The 13569-nt window shown below is 39.2% G+C and overlaps 1 protein-coding gene across 2 annotated transcripts in view; it reads right to left on the bottom strand.

Moving 5' to 3' along the window:
- Positions 1 to 2982: 2982 nt before the first annotated feature.
- The window catches only part of LOC146973135 (pleckstrin homology domain-containing family A member 3-like), a 15174-nt gene continuing 4587 nt past the window's right edge, over positions 2983 to 13569 (bottom strand). The window contains exons 1-4 of one of the 2 annotated variants that reach the window (XM_085799404.1): positions 6677 to 9736; positions 5460 to 5527; positions 5282 to 5346; positions 2983 to 3973 (exon numbers count right to left, since the gene is read on the bottom strand). In XM_085799404.1, the coding sequence (XP_085655530.1) occupies positions 3026 to 3973; positions 5282 to 5346; positions 5460 to 5481 (1035 nt within the window). In that variant the 5' untranslated portion in view covers positions 5482 to 5527; positions 6677 to 9736 and the 3' untranslated portion in view covers positions 2983 to 3025. Of the gene's footprint in view, positions 3974 to 5281; positions 5347 to 5443; positions 5528 to 6676; positions 9867 to 11480; positions 11576 to 13255; positions 13300 to 13569 lie in introns of those variants that run through there. The other variant, XM_085799405.1, reaches the window with a different exon arrangement.

The raw sequence follows: 13569 nt of genomic DNA, 5'->3' as shown, positions 1-13569 counted from the left end.
ACTGAGTTTAGACACTAGTATATGTACATTTAAATACTCTTATATTCACATTCCCAAACTGTTTTCCAGACGTTCTCAGACTCATGAGTCTCTGGACTCGTATAAAAACACAGCAGCTTCAATAATAAAGTGTGAGGTGGGGAATGAAACACATACACATGTATATAGCATTATGCACGGTTGCCTATAAAGTTGGAATAATGTTGTTTTCAGACACATTCCTGTTTTTATTCCTATTATAAAGGTTAATTGTGGTTTAATTTTCACAGTAATAAGTTTGGAAGAGATTGATCCATAAAGTTTTGAGAAGATAAACGCTTTATTTATCAAGAATAAACCACATTGTCACAAGAAGTAAAAAAAAAAAAAAAAAAAAAAATCCTAGCCCAACTTTATAAACAGTGTATATAATTGTCTTTACCATTTCAGCGTCCTTGCAGCGGCTTAAATCAGTTTCAAAATAAAAGTCCTGTACTGAAACTGCAAAACAAATTAAAAAACAGATTTATTGAATGACTTCTTGGAGGATTCAGTCAGTTTCAACAAACAACACACATTCTACGTGGTTTAATGTACATTAATAATCATTATTTAGTATGTTTTCTATGTAAAATCTGAATTTATAAAGTAACATCAGCTGTTTAGAGTTAAAAGTAAAATATTCTCTCCTGTGGAGTTGAGTAAATCTCCTCTTTAAGAAAAAATTTGATGATTTCAGACACAAACTAAATGTTAAATAGAGTTTTGTAATGATTTTTAATTGTAATGCTGCAGCTCAGAGACAGTGGCTCGTTCTCTCTGCTCCTCTTTGTCTCTGTTTTGTTCTACCCCCGACTCAGAAACCTGCATCCTCTGCCACCAAATGACATCAGTGTGTGTGTGTGTGTGTGTCTGTTGTGCGTGTGTGCTGGCAGTCGTAGTGGAAACACTTTGTCTCAGCGGAGACATATGGAGAGACTTAGTGGCTACTGTAGGTGGAACAAACCGCACACACATCATACAAAGAGCCTCTTGTATGTGTGTGTGTGTGTGTGTATGTTGCTCACAAACACCTGCAGCTTCCTGAGAGTTTCTGGCTGCAGGCGTTAAAGCTGCGCTCAGCAAAACTATTCAACATCAATCATTAAATGAGACGACGTCATGTGACGCAGTCGAGTGTGAGGTCATCGCTGACAGACAGAGAGGGAGGGAGGGCGGCCATGTTGTTCTGTGTCTGCTAATAACACCTGTTAACATAATGACATACATATTAGGGCTGGGACGATACGCTTTTCTCCCTATTCGATTTTTTGGATGGCAATTCGATTTAAATTGCGATTCTGCGATATTGCGGATTCTCTCGATTTTTAGTCTGCATTTTTAATATTTATCTGCACACAAATACTGTAGGAGCCTATAAATGAACATACTCCATTATAAAGTGAACTTAAACCCTTTTCAAAACCTGTACCCTCTGTTTGTAAAAAAGGCTAACAAATGCACATTGCACAATATTTAAAAAAAAATTTAAAAATCGATTTTTGAAAAAAAAAAATCGATTTAAAAATCATCAAAATAGATATTGCAATATTTATGTGAATCAATTTTTTCCCCCACCCCTAATACATATATACACATAGGCTATATGTAGATCTTTATATTATCAAGCGTCTTACTCAGGCTTTTAGTGAAGTGTAGGACTGAATCTGAAGTGTCAGTCTCAGAGCTGAAGGGAGTCCCTTATCTAAGAATATAGAAATATCTTGGAAATGTCTCAGTGAATAGTTAAATGGCCAACGGGATTGTAGCCTATATTCAACCGTATTTTGACAAAATAATACAAAATATATACATTTCAAATTTATTATTTACAGTGTTTGGTGAGGTGACGTCCAAACAACATCATTTGATCAACTGCTCGTCATCAAACAAAACCACAACGTCCTTCCTTTTGTGCATGTCTCTCTCTCCTCAGTGCCGTCTCCTCCTAAACACTTAGGACTTCTCTGGAGGTCTCTTAAACATCTGGCGGAGTAGGACTGATTCTTAGACTTGAGATAGATGATCAATAGGTTTATTCTTACATTTGAGTGTAGGACTTAATTCCACATATTCTCAAAATGTCACTCTAAGACACTTGATAAAAACAGCCCGATAAATATGAACAATTTAAAATATTGACGTGTGTGTGGAGTCTGTATAAATATATAGATGATATTATATAGAAAGATGTTAGATCAATATATTTCCATCCTAAAACCTGTTTATTTATGTTGAGACACTTCGCTCCCAGAAACAGTAACAAACTGATGACGTTGTTTGTCGTGTGTTGAGCCCTCAGGGCCACCGTAGTCGTAGGTTGTTTGTTTTGACTGAGTGGTTTCTAACTGAGTTCAGGTTGAATTGTTTTTTTTTTCTCAGGTGGGAAATTCCCCAAACAAACAGGCTGGGATTTAAAAAGCTCAATGCTGATCTGTCTAAATGTTGACACTTTACCTGCTGAAGCTAAGATCATGTTGTCTTAGCGATGCACAGTTGTTGTGTTAAAGTTCAAGACGATGCAGATGTTCAGTTGTTCACAGGTTTCAGACTGTAAAAGTAGACCAGAATTTTTCTCCACCCAGTCCTTGCAATCCACCGTTATTTTTGGGCTGTTTCTAGGAAATCAATTGTTATTTCTCGGCTATATTTCTCGACATTACTATGAAATTGACCGTTATTTCTAGGCCATTTTGCTATGAAGCCATTAATTGTTATTTCTTGGCTATTTCCTGATATTATCACGTAATTAACGGCCTGTAAATTACCGCATTTTTTTTCAGTCCATCAACTAACAGCGAAGCCGACCTGTGCGGAGGAATACTGAGTGAGAAACTAGTAATGCAATAGTTACTTTTATAATGTAGTCATTCAATTACTAACTGTGTTACTTTTTGGGGAAAGTAACTAGAGTTGCACCATTTATGTTCTCTAGTAACTATAACAAATTACTTTTTTAAAGTAAGATGCCCAACACTGCTCAGACTCCGCGGTCACTGGTTGGTTGTTATCTGGGGAACTGTCCCTGGACGCTCTGGTTCCAGTAGGTGTAGTAGGGGAGGTTGGCACGGTAACAGTGCCAGCACGGCTGCGTGTACAGCTGCGTGTGTGTCGGTGTGTGTGTCTGTGTCGGTGTGAGCAGCGCCGAGGGGTGAGGCACAGAGAGCGGATACGGTGGAAGTTGTTGTTGTTGTTGTTGCTGATACAGGTTTTGATGCTGCAGATACGGGTGCTGATGCTGCTGTTGCTGTGGTGGTGATGGTTGTTGTGACCCCTGTTGCCACGGTAATGGGAACCCCGTCCACTGACTCTGAGATGCTCCTCCTCCTCCTCCTCCTCCTCCTCCTCCTGGTGGTGGTTTCTTCATCCTCTTCTTCTCCTCCTCCTCCTCCTCTGCCGCCGCCGCCGCCTCTCTCTCGGGCTGGTGTCGGCAGATGGTGAAGGCGGGCAGGTTGCCACGGCTGCGTTTCACCGGCAACACCTCCAGGTGGAGGGTGGAGACGATCTGAGGCGGGCGGGGCAGGAAGGAGAGAGGGATGAGGCGAGGGGCGAGGGAGGAAGGCAGGGAGAAAGACTTGACCAGAGGAGCTCTGCGGGTCATCGTCCTCCTCCTCTTCTCGTCTTTATCTTCCTCCTCCTCCACCTTCGTCTCCATCTCCATCTCCGCCCTGTAGCCCTCACCATCACCCTCGCCAGGTGGCGGTGGCGGCGTTGGCGGCGTTGGTGGCGGCGCTGCTGCTGCTGCTGCAGGTAACTCCAGTGTTTCTGCTACAACCGGTTCGGAGCTCCTGCTGCAGCCGGAGGAGGAGGACTCTGACTCCGACTCTGACTCCGACTCCGACTCCTCTGGACCGGAGCCCTCGGCCGAGGAGCTGGACTCGCCGCCCGGCCTCGCCTTGTGGTTGTAGCAGCCGGCGCAGCGGGACAGACCCAGGAACTCCGGTAGCGGTCTGGACTGAGGACGGAGAGAGACGACACACAGAGGGACGGACGTCAGTCAGGTTATGATGTAAGTAGGTCGAGTTCCCATCATGCACTTGGAAATAATGTTTATATCAGAGAATCCACAGTCAAACGTTTGAACACACTTTCTCATTCAGTGTTTTTTCTTTATTTTCAGCACTTTCTACATTTGTTACGGCCCCAAAGCAAGAGAAACAAAGAGGCCAGTAACATGAGTCAAGGACGCCAACAAAGGTTTAAAGCAGAAGTAAGCGGAATGTTTGTGTTAATATAAGTCTTAAATAGTTATATCTTCCGACAGCAATCACTTATATAGAGTGTTTGGTCCGAAACACGGGTCTGTCAGTCACTCTGCTCTGCTGTAAGCCGAGGAGAAAACTTTCCTTGTATCCTACAACCTTTATCCAATGAGGAGAGAGAACGGCATAAAGGGGCGGTCCTCTCTGTGTGTGCAGCCAAGGGATGCGCGTGAATGTGGTGACGTAGGGACGAGGGCGGGGACTGCTAAGTCCATCGGCTGACAGGAAGTTAGCTAAAACGACCGGATCGCTTACTTCTGCTTTAAACTTTGAACAACAAAGATCCAAGCTTCATTTGAAATAAGCAAACCGGATAAGATAAACAAATCAGTCATCAAATAACTCAAAAGGGGGGCGGAGGACAGAGACCGACCCAGCAATGGGCTGTAGGATCGCTACCCGCTGCCGACTAAGGCTGCCTAACAAAGGAATGAATGAATGAATTTTATTTCAAACATGTCTAAATGAAATAAAGTATGTATACATACATATATATAAAACAAAACAAAAAATAATAATACACACACACAAAAAAAAACCTTCTCCCACTGTGACCGGGAGTGTGTGTATGTGAGAGAGAGGCCTGCACCTCTCTTCATTCAAACTAAAGACATCAAAAGTATGAAGGAACACATATGGAGTTATGTTGTAAACAAAAACAATGTTAAAGCAGAATATGTTTCAGACTTTGCAACAGATTTTGCAAAGTAGCCACCTTTTGAATTTTTTGGCAGCTTTTTGAAAATCCTCGACTTTCTCTCATCATCTTCGTGAGGTCGCCACCTGAACGGTTCCCAGTTCCCAGTTCCCAGTGAAGCTGAGCTCTTGTTCCCCAACTCATCCAAAACCATCTCAGTTGGGTTGAGGTCAGGTGACAGATGACAGTTTTGTTTTAATGAATGGTTTTGTGTTTACTACATAACTCCATATGTGTTCCTTCATAGTTCTGGTGTCATCAGTTTGAGAAGCTGTGTCCATTAAACTTTTGATTGGTGCTGTACCTTTGGTTGTTTTGGACCTGTAGCGTCCTCAGACTCGTCCTCAGTCCCCTCTCTGATTGGTCGATCTGTGCAGACACAACAACGACAGGTTTGAGTCCTGAGACACTTTGTCTTTGTGTTTTTTTATGAATCACACACATGCACACACACACACACACACACACACACTCGCCTCCACCTGCTTGGACTGATGCACTCATTGTTGTGACAGTTCACCCTGCTCATTCAGTCACTGCTGTGCGCCCCCTACAGGCAGAAACACAACAACACAAGAGTCAAAATGTAAAACTTCAACTCCCTGCAGGTTTAAAAAGACACAACAAGACATGACAGGAAATATTAGGGCAAAGACAGAGCAGTAAAAAAAAATAAGTATTAGATAAATAAAAACTAATGATAATCAGTAGAAAACAAATGTTACAGTCGTTTTTCAGTTTTCACATTGATCTGCATTAACTATAACTCATGTAAATCAGGTTATTGTTAATTCCCGAACACAAGATCATATTGATTATGTGACATTTTTGCTGAGTCAGCAGTCAAACAGTGACTGTGCCTGAGGGAGGAAACGCAGGCGCCACACACTCACAGTGTTAAATAGACACATGCGTGTCAAGTTTGTTTGTTTCTTTACATGTTGCTTTAGGTTTGTTTAAACAAAGTTAAAGTTTTGGATGCAATAATACACATTTCAGAAGATGATTCATAGTTAATAAACTGAATAAAAAGGTTGCAACGTTGAAATAACGGAATAATAACCCAGTAAATCAAGATTAAATATTTTATGCGAGATGCGAAAAAAACATCTGTGATTATTTTGATAATGTATTGTCAGTATTTATTAATGCTGAACTAATGCTTAATAGTGTGTACTTATAAAGTGTTAGCGTTTATTACTGCAGCAGCTTCTATCTGTTTCTGTCCGAAGTCAGTTTTAATTTTAATGCATTTTTTCTATAGTCCTCCTTTATATTATATCTTCACCTATACAAAAGAAAAAATATTTATGCTTTTTTACATACTTAAAACAAAAAAAATAATACGTTGTTGCCTAAAAGTTGGAATAATTTAGTTTTCAGACACATTCCTATTCTTATTTATCCACATCACCAGGTGCAATAATTGCATACTTACGGGTTTTGAGAAGATTAGAATAAATCACATTTTTACAATTGTTTCATAAAAAGAGGTTAAAAAAAAAGAGAGTATTTTATTCCAGCTTTATGGGCAACAGTGTGTATATACTGTTAACAGTATCAGTCCTATAGAATCTGAACCACAGTGAACTGATGGATCTTTACTAACAGCTGTCGCCTCATGTCTTCCCTCTTTTATAATATAATGTAAAATAATAATAAATAACATATAATATATATATAATGAAGTGGTGCTGACCTGTCTCCTGCTCCGTCTCCTCTCCAGCTCCAGGATGCAGCTCAGCTTCAGTTTGTTCCTGTGTTGACGCCCCGGTGAGTGTACGTGTCTCCTTCATGTCTGCGCTGCGTTTACACACTTCAGTCGTCACTGTCAAAGACATTAAGAGACACACACACGTACGTACACACACACACCCTCTGTACACACTCCAGGATTGTCCTCAAGGCCCCTCCACACACATCCTGTCCTCTCACGGCAGCGTTTGATTTATTCATTGATTGGTTTATTCCAGTTGTTTCATCAGCATCAACAACGACAAATTCACTTCAGTTTTAAAATATGTTTGTTTTTTATTTAGACAATGAAAAGTTTGACACAAACACACACGCGCACACACACTCACGTCGTCGTGCAGAGACACTTAAGGCGTGAAAATCTCCTTCGTCAGGAAATAAAATGAGATTCAGTCGTTTGATTCAGTCGAACCTTTTACAGAGTCACATGACACGTTTCATACAACTCACCACCTGTATCTGTATCTGGAGTGTTTGAATGTTTGATTATGGATCGATCAGAAATCTTCTCAGTCACAATCATAATAAACTTCATTAAAAACTGAAAAAAACATTAAATTAAACATATTTGTAGAGATTTAATAGCAATTAGCTGTTTAAACTCATCGATCATCTTTAGGACAAGCTCCTGTAAGTGCTTTAATTGATGCTCCACATCAGCTGATGGATTGATTGATTGATTGATTGATTGATTGATTGATTGATTGATTGATTGATTGATTGATTGATTGGCAGCAGAATCATAAATAATCCTGTAAAAATTAAATCATATAAAAGGTAAAAGTCATAAAGAGCGAGTTATGAACGTATGAATCATAAAATCAGGAGTGACTTGACGTCAGCAGAGAGACACGGAGCCAAGAACAACATGTGGAAAATAAAAACTGAGCCGAACTCTTTAACTGGAAATTGGGAGTGTTCAGAGGAAGTGAAGGGATCTAATGATACTGAACACACACGCACACACACACGTACACACACGTACGTCCTGTTCGTTTATATACTGGTGCTGTTGAAAGAAAACTGAGCAATGAGACCGTTTTTACTTTTAAAGTGCAAAACGATCATCTACAAACTGAATGTTGGCTGCAGGTCGTCGTCATCAGAGCAGCTGATTGGCTGATTTTTCGATGCATGTGTGTTTAGATGAACTTTTTTTTAACTTCTTATAATGATTAAAACTCAAACACGTCTCACTCTTCATCTCCCGGGATCAGATTCATCCTTCGGCTCAGGTCGGATCACACTGTTGTTTTATTCGCGGTTGTTTACTTTGTGTTCAGTCGACGCCTCTCGCATGTGTTTAAACAGTTTTATAAAACTGTGTCACAAGATTCAGAGCTGAGTCATCAAGACGGAGAATTAAATCCACGGCTGTTTGTAACATTTTATCACTTCAGAGTCTCAAAATTTGACAAGGCGCAGGTTATTAATGGATTTAGCTCTAATTAATAGCTTTAGTTTAAGAAAAACTTTTGGGTTGCCAGGTTTGCTCGTCTCTTTAACTCTCTATTATTTCGTTTTTAAGAGCGTAAAAGAAAAGCAAAACTTTTGAAGGTTTTTTCCCACAACCTGGCAACACAAACGTTTCTCTCATCAGCTGCTCATCACTTAATGAAGTTATTAATTACAGCTCATCAACCCTCTGTAAACGACGCCTCGTAAAACTGCAGCGGCCTTCTGGGTAATAATTACTGATTAGAAAACAAAATAACAGATGAATGAGTCGTTTGCTTTGGCAACTCGACAACGAACAGGAAGGCAACGAGCAGCAAGTAACACATGAACACTGTCGCTCAGTCATTCAGTCACGTTCAACTCAGTGACGACGACCCTGAGGCTCAAAACGCTGCGACTGAAGAGGATTAAAACTAAACGACAAACAGAGAAAACAAATAAATATTTAAGAGCTAAAAAACAAAACAAAGTTAATTTAGATATTTGCTAAAGACAAACATACACAAACTTTAAACCATGAATGTGTATGTTTTGGTTTTTTTCGTACATTTTCTTCTTTTCAAATTTGCATATTTCCTCTTCAGCTGCAGTGTGTGTTGAGTTGAGCTTCCAGGGCCACCGTACTTTTCTTTTCTTTTTTGTTTGGATGGAATTTGTCAGGAAAAAGGCAAAGTAAATTGTCAACAAGTAGAAACATTGAAAGGCAGTAACATTCACACACGTCTGTGATTTACAGACCGGAGTCTCCTCCTCTTCCTCCTCCTCCTCTTCCTCTTCACAAGGTTTGATGGAGGGGAAAAGAAAAAATGGCACATTTGATGAAGGATTTCACTGGATTTGTGCAAACTTTTGGCGCAGGAGCTCCTCGAGTCTCTTTGTCGAGGACGGATGGAGACGGAGACGACGCTCCGGGGACAGAAAAGATCAGGTGAGTTCTTTAAAACACTGAGAAAAAAACAAAAAAAACACTGAAGGAGACGAAGCTTCTCGTCCCGACGGTTCAAAACGTCTCTGTACATTCTCAGGTCCGTTTAAAGCAAAGTGAACAGTCAGCGCTGTTTTTTAAAACATCTAAAGTGTCGGGATTCACAGTTTTTTGTTTCATAGATTCGTACGGAGTCAGTGGGACGACGCCTGAACACATCACAGTCAGTCACTATTTTGGTTTGTCAGTCACTAACAGAAAAAACGTCTCATTCACAGATTTTCTCCAGGATTCAGCGTCCGGACTGAATCGTCCTTCACTTGGGAGGAAGTTAAAGCGTCGTGGACGTCGGACGCTGTCAGAACGACGTCCAACGTCTTCATCGCTGTGTCCTGTGCAACTTAAAGAAAAAACTAACAAAACAATCTCTGATCTCCACGTGCTGGCGTTTGGCGGTCAGCTGACTTCAGACGAGGACGAGGAACGTTTTCCTGGGAGAAGTCAAATGTCGGCCAACTCGTTGTTACTCCTAATAAACCCCCCGACCCCCTGACCTGACGTCAACGTCTGGCTGATACGGATCTCGCCGTGTTCTCAGGGTTCACGTGGAGGTCAGGGCTTCAGATGGACAGGTCAGTGTCTGTGTCGGTGGGCGTCGTCTTTGGGCTCACGCTGTTTCCGCCGCCGCCGCCACTTCCTCCTCTCTCCTCAGGGATGGACGACGGGTCGCCGTTGAGCCCGGGCAGCACACCTAAAACACACAGGTGAGCTGTCAGCTTTCTTTCTTTTTTTTCTTCTTTTCTCCAACTCTCTTTATTGAGTTTTCTCATTTTGAACATAAAACAAAAGCAACAGTGGTACATACACCATAAACATTTACATATGCACATTTACATTCAAAGGTCAATAAAGTTATATTAACTTGTGTATCTCAAAATGAAAATAAACATAGACAGATGAAGGGGTTTAATAAAAAAGAAAATTATACATAAATATATTTATGTATACAAATTATATTATGTATACAAATGAGAAAAATAACAGAAAACAAACCGAAACAGAGAAAGGAAGAAAAAAAAATTCTTTCTTTCCATTGGGGTTAAGAGCACTTCTTAACCTTCCTAACCCTTTCCATCAGACTATATGTGTTGTGGTGAAAATAAATAAATGGCTTCCAGACTCGATACTTTCTTCCCTGATTTTCAGTAAAAATCTGTTTTTCTCCAGCTCTAAATGTCTCATAACATCTGTCATAAGATTTTAAATAAGTTGGGGCTGCCTTTTGTTTCCAATTAAGTAATATCAATCTTCGTGCAGCTGTCAGCTTCCTGTCCAGATGTTATTTTCCTATCTCGCATAAAATATTTAATCTTGATTTACTGGGTTATTATTCTGTTATTTAAACTTTAAAACCTTTATTTTGCCTCGAGAGAAAGACAAAACAAGATGTAGTGGAGTTAAAAACAGTAACAATCAAATAAATCAATGTCAGAGGAATCTGGAGATAATAAACTAACTAATGTGTGAAAACGTCCTCTCTCAGCTTCTGTAACACGATTTATAAACAGACTATGAATCCAATAAACAGATTATAATGTCAGAGAATTAATTCCCAGTAGTCGATGGTTGTATAAACTCTTCTGGCAGTTTATTAGGAACACCAATAACCTGAGCAAACTGTGATAAAAGCTCCTTTCATAAAACTTTATGAGGTTAGTTATATAAAGAGGCGTTGATTGTGTCCTTTATGTCCCTAATAAACAGGCTACTGAGGGTAAATACAGGTGGGGCTTTATCTGTAATTACCCCGAGGGCAATAACTTCATTAGTGAGGAAAGTTCCTGGGACGTATTAAAGCTAATTGGTTCCTAATTAGAGAAGGAGAAGGAGACACTTGTGTGTTCACAGAGAAGTTAAAGACCTGATTTGTTTATAAAGTATCAATGAAAGTTATTGATTTGTGTCTTAAAAAACAACTACAGTTTGGTGCATATGGTCGGTGCAGACTAACTTATTGATTGCAGCTATTATTGTCTGTTTTTAATGACTGTTGTGTATTTATCTATCTATTTTTATAGTGTGGGGTGCTCTTGTAATGATGTGAATTTTTCTTTCTCTGTTTATTTATTTATATATAATCTTTTTTTTGTATCTATTTTATTTTATTACCTGCTTGGATGATACCTATTTTTTCTCCAAATAAAAAGTTTAATAACAAAAAAAAACTACTGGTTAAACTACTGGTTATAAATATGTGCCTTTTTTTTTACATTTAGTATGTGATTAAATCCTCCTCAGGAGCCTGATAAGGAATTTTCTTTTTTACAGGTGCAATAAAATGGTAAATAAATAAAAGGCGTCTTACGTTCTGTGTCATACACGGAGCTGTCGGAGCAGGTCCTGTTCCTGCGCTGCGTCGATCTTTGACCTCCACTCACGTACTCCTTCAGCACGCCCGACCTGAGACAGAGAGAGAGAGAGGTGATGAAAGCTCAGATAGAAAATAGATTATTATTATTATAGATAGAAATAGAACATATTTAGTGTTTCGGCTGCTTTATTTAAGACGGAACTACACAGGAAGTGTTTCTGGGCGACACAATACAGTGACAGCTACAGTTTGAAAACATTTGCTACAGTTTGAGAAAGTGCATCATGATTCAGATATTATTGATCATATTGTACTGTTAGCTTAGCATTAGCCTTTACCTAGGTCTGTCACTTTTTTGTTTCCCCCTGGAAACACTTCCAGCTCAAACTGAACTGATGAAGCTGTTTCTGAATCTTGTTGCACATTTGTGTCTTTGATGTGTTTTGTTATTATTGTAGTGAGTTGACCCCTCAGGGCCACCGTAGAATTAAACTGTAGCTTTTTTTTCATCTCAAAAGCTACAAATACAAGCAACATCACAGTGACGCAGCTTTTCTGCAACAATAAAAGTTTATTTTCCGAGAACTCTTCCTGTTCACTTGATGATTGTTACTTTGTGTGAATTTAAAATCCAACATAGATACAAGGGGATTTAGTTTTTCTGAGTTTAAACCATGTACGGGTCACCAAATGCGTCAAATTTAAGATCATTTTAAGATGTGAGAAACTCAAAATAACCACAGAGAGATTATAAAACTGACACTTTTCTTATCTGTGCTCAGGCGCCTGTCGTCTCATCATCCGTCCATGACTTCAACGCGTCTCCAAATATCATTTTATTGTTATTTTACACCGCGAGGTGATGAAGCTTTGACTCGGCTCCTTCTGAGACATTTGGAGTTTGTGTTTCACTCGACCTTCGCTTGTCTTCACTTCACTTTTCATCTGCAGCTGATGAAACTCAGTCGTTACTGTTTGGTTTTAAAGGTCAGTGAAAAACGTTGATTAAAATATCATGAGACTTGTTCATGGTTTTTAATTTTCCCCATGTTGTTCTCATCATGTAACCACTAAAGGCCGAGACACAAGTGTGGTTATGTTAATATCATACGTAATCAATCAGTGTTTGTAAAGGTCATTTTGTGACATTTGTTATTAAATTTTCTACAGTTGGATCCTGTGATAATAAAACTGTATGTTGAAAGCTTCAAACTCAAACACATCTGTTTCCTGTGATCCTGAAACTCACTGTTACAACAAATCTATTTGTGTTTTACAGTTTTGTTTCTAAGGTTGTTTTTTTTCATTATCACTGGTGCTGCGACGCTGCCTCCTGGTGGCCACAGTTATTACTAATAATACTGAAATAACTCAATAATTAATAACTATTTGGATTTAAACTGCAGGTCAGTTTAGAGGTGGATGAAGTTTACATAACCAGATTTAACTGGGTTTTGGTGATTGGTTTGCGCTCTTGTAATTTTTAATGCTGAATTTTACACAATTTGTTGTAAAATTTACCTTTTACATCTTTCCTTTGCTCTTATGCTGCATATCTGTGTCCTTTATTATGTTTTATATATTGTTACTGGGTAAAGAACTTTGAATTTCTACTTGTATGAAGTGTGCTGTACACATAAAGCTGCTTTGCCTTGTTTTAATGGTATAATCGTTTTCCGGTGTTATTGTATATTTTCATTTCATTAAGCATTAAGTTTTAAATTCAAATGGTCACTGGTACCAACATGTGTGTGTGTGTGCGTGTTCACCTGTCGAAGCTGTATGTTCCAGGGTGACTGATTGATCGCTTCATCTGGACAAACAGACGGAGAGAAGAGAAGAGACGATGTGTTAATACAACTGTAATACACTCCAGATTCCTACATTTCTGCAGCTTCCTGAATGTCTCAGTTTCATAACAACAGTTGCAATAAAAAAAAAATGTTTTTCTTGCATCATTTACATTTTGAGCCAATTTATTAAAACATAATTGATTTCCTCTAATCGTTTTTGCAAAGCTTGTCTGTTTTAATTAGATTCTGTTTGGTTTTTATTGGGACTGAGGTTCAAATATTCTCCTTAA

Source organism: Trachurus japonicus, chromosome 15 (genome assembly GCF_045865225.1).
Source record: "Trachurus japonicus isolate A0001 chromosome 15, Traja_1.0".
In the NCBI taxonomy this organism is placed as follows: domain Eukaryota; kingdom Metazoa; phylum Chordata; class Actinopteri; order Carangiformes; family Carangidae; genus Trachurus; species Trachurus japonicus.
Note: the sequence above shows the minus strand (reverse complement) of the source record. Positions and strands in the feature narration are given on the sequence as shown.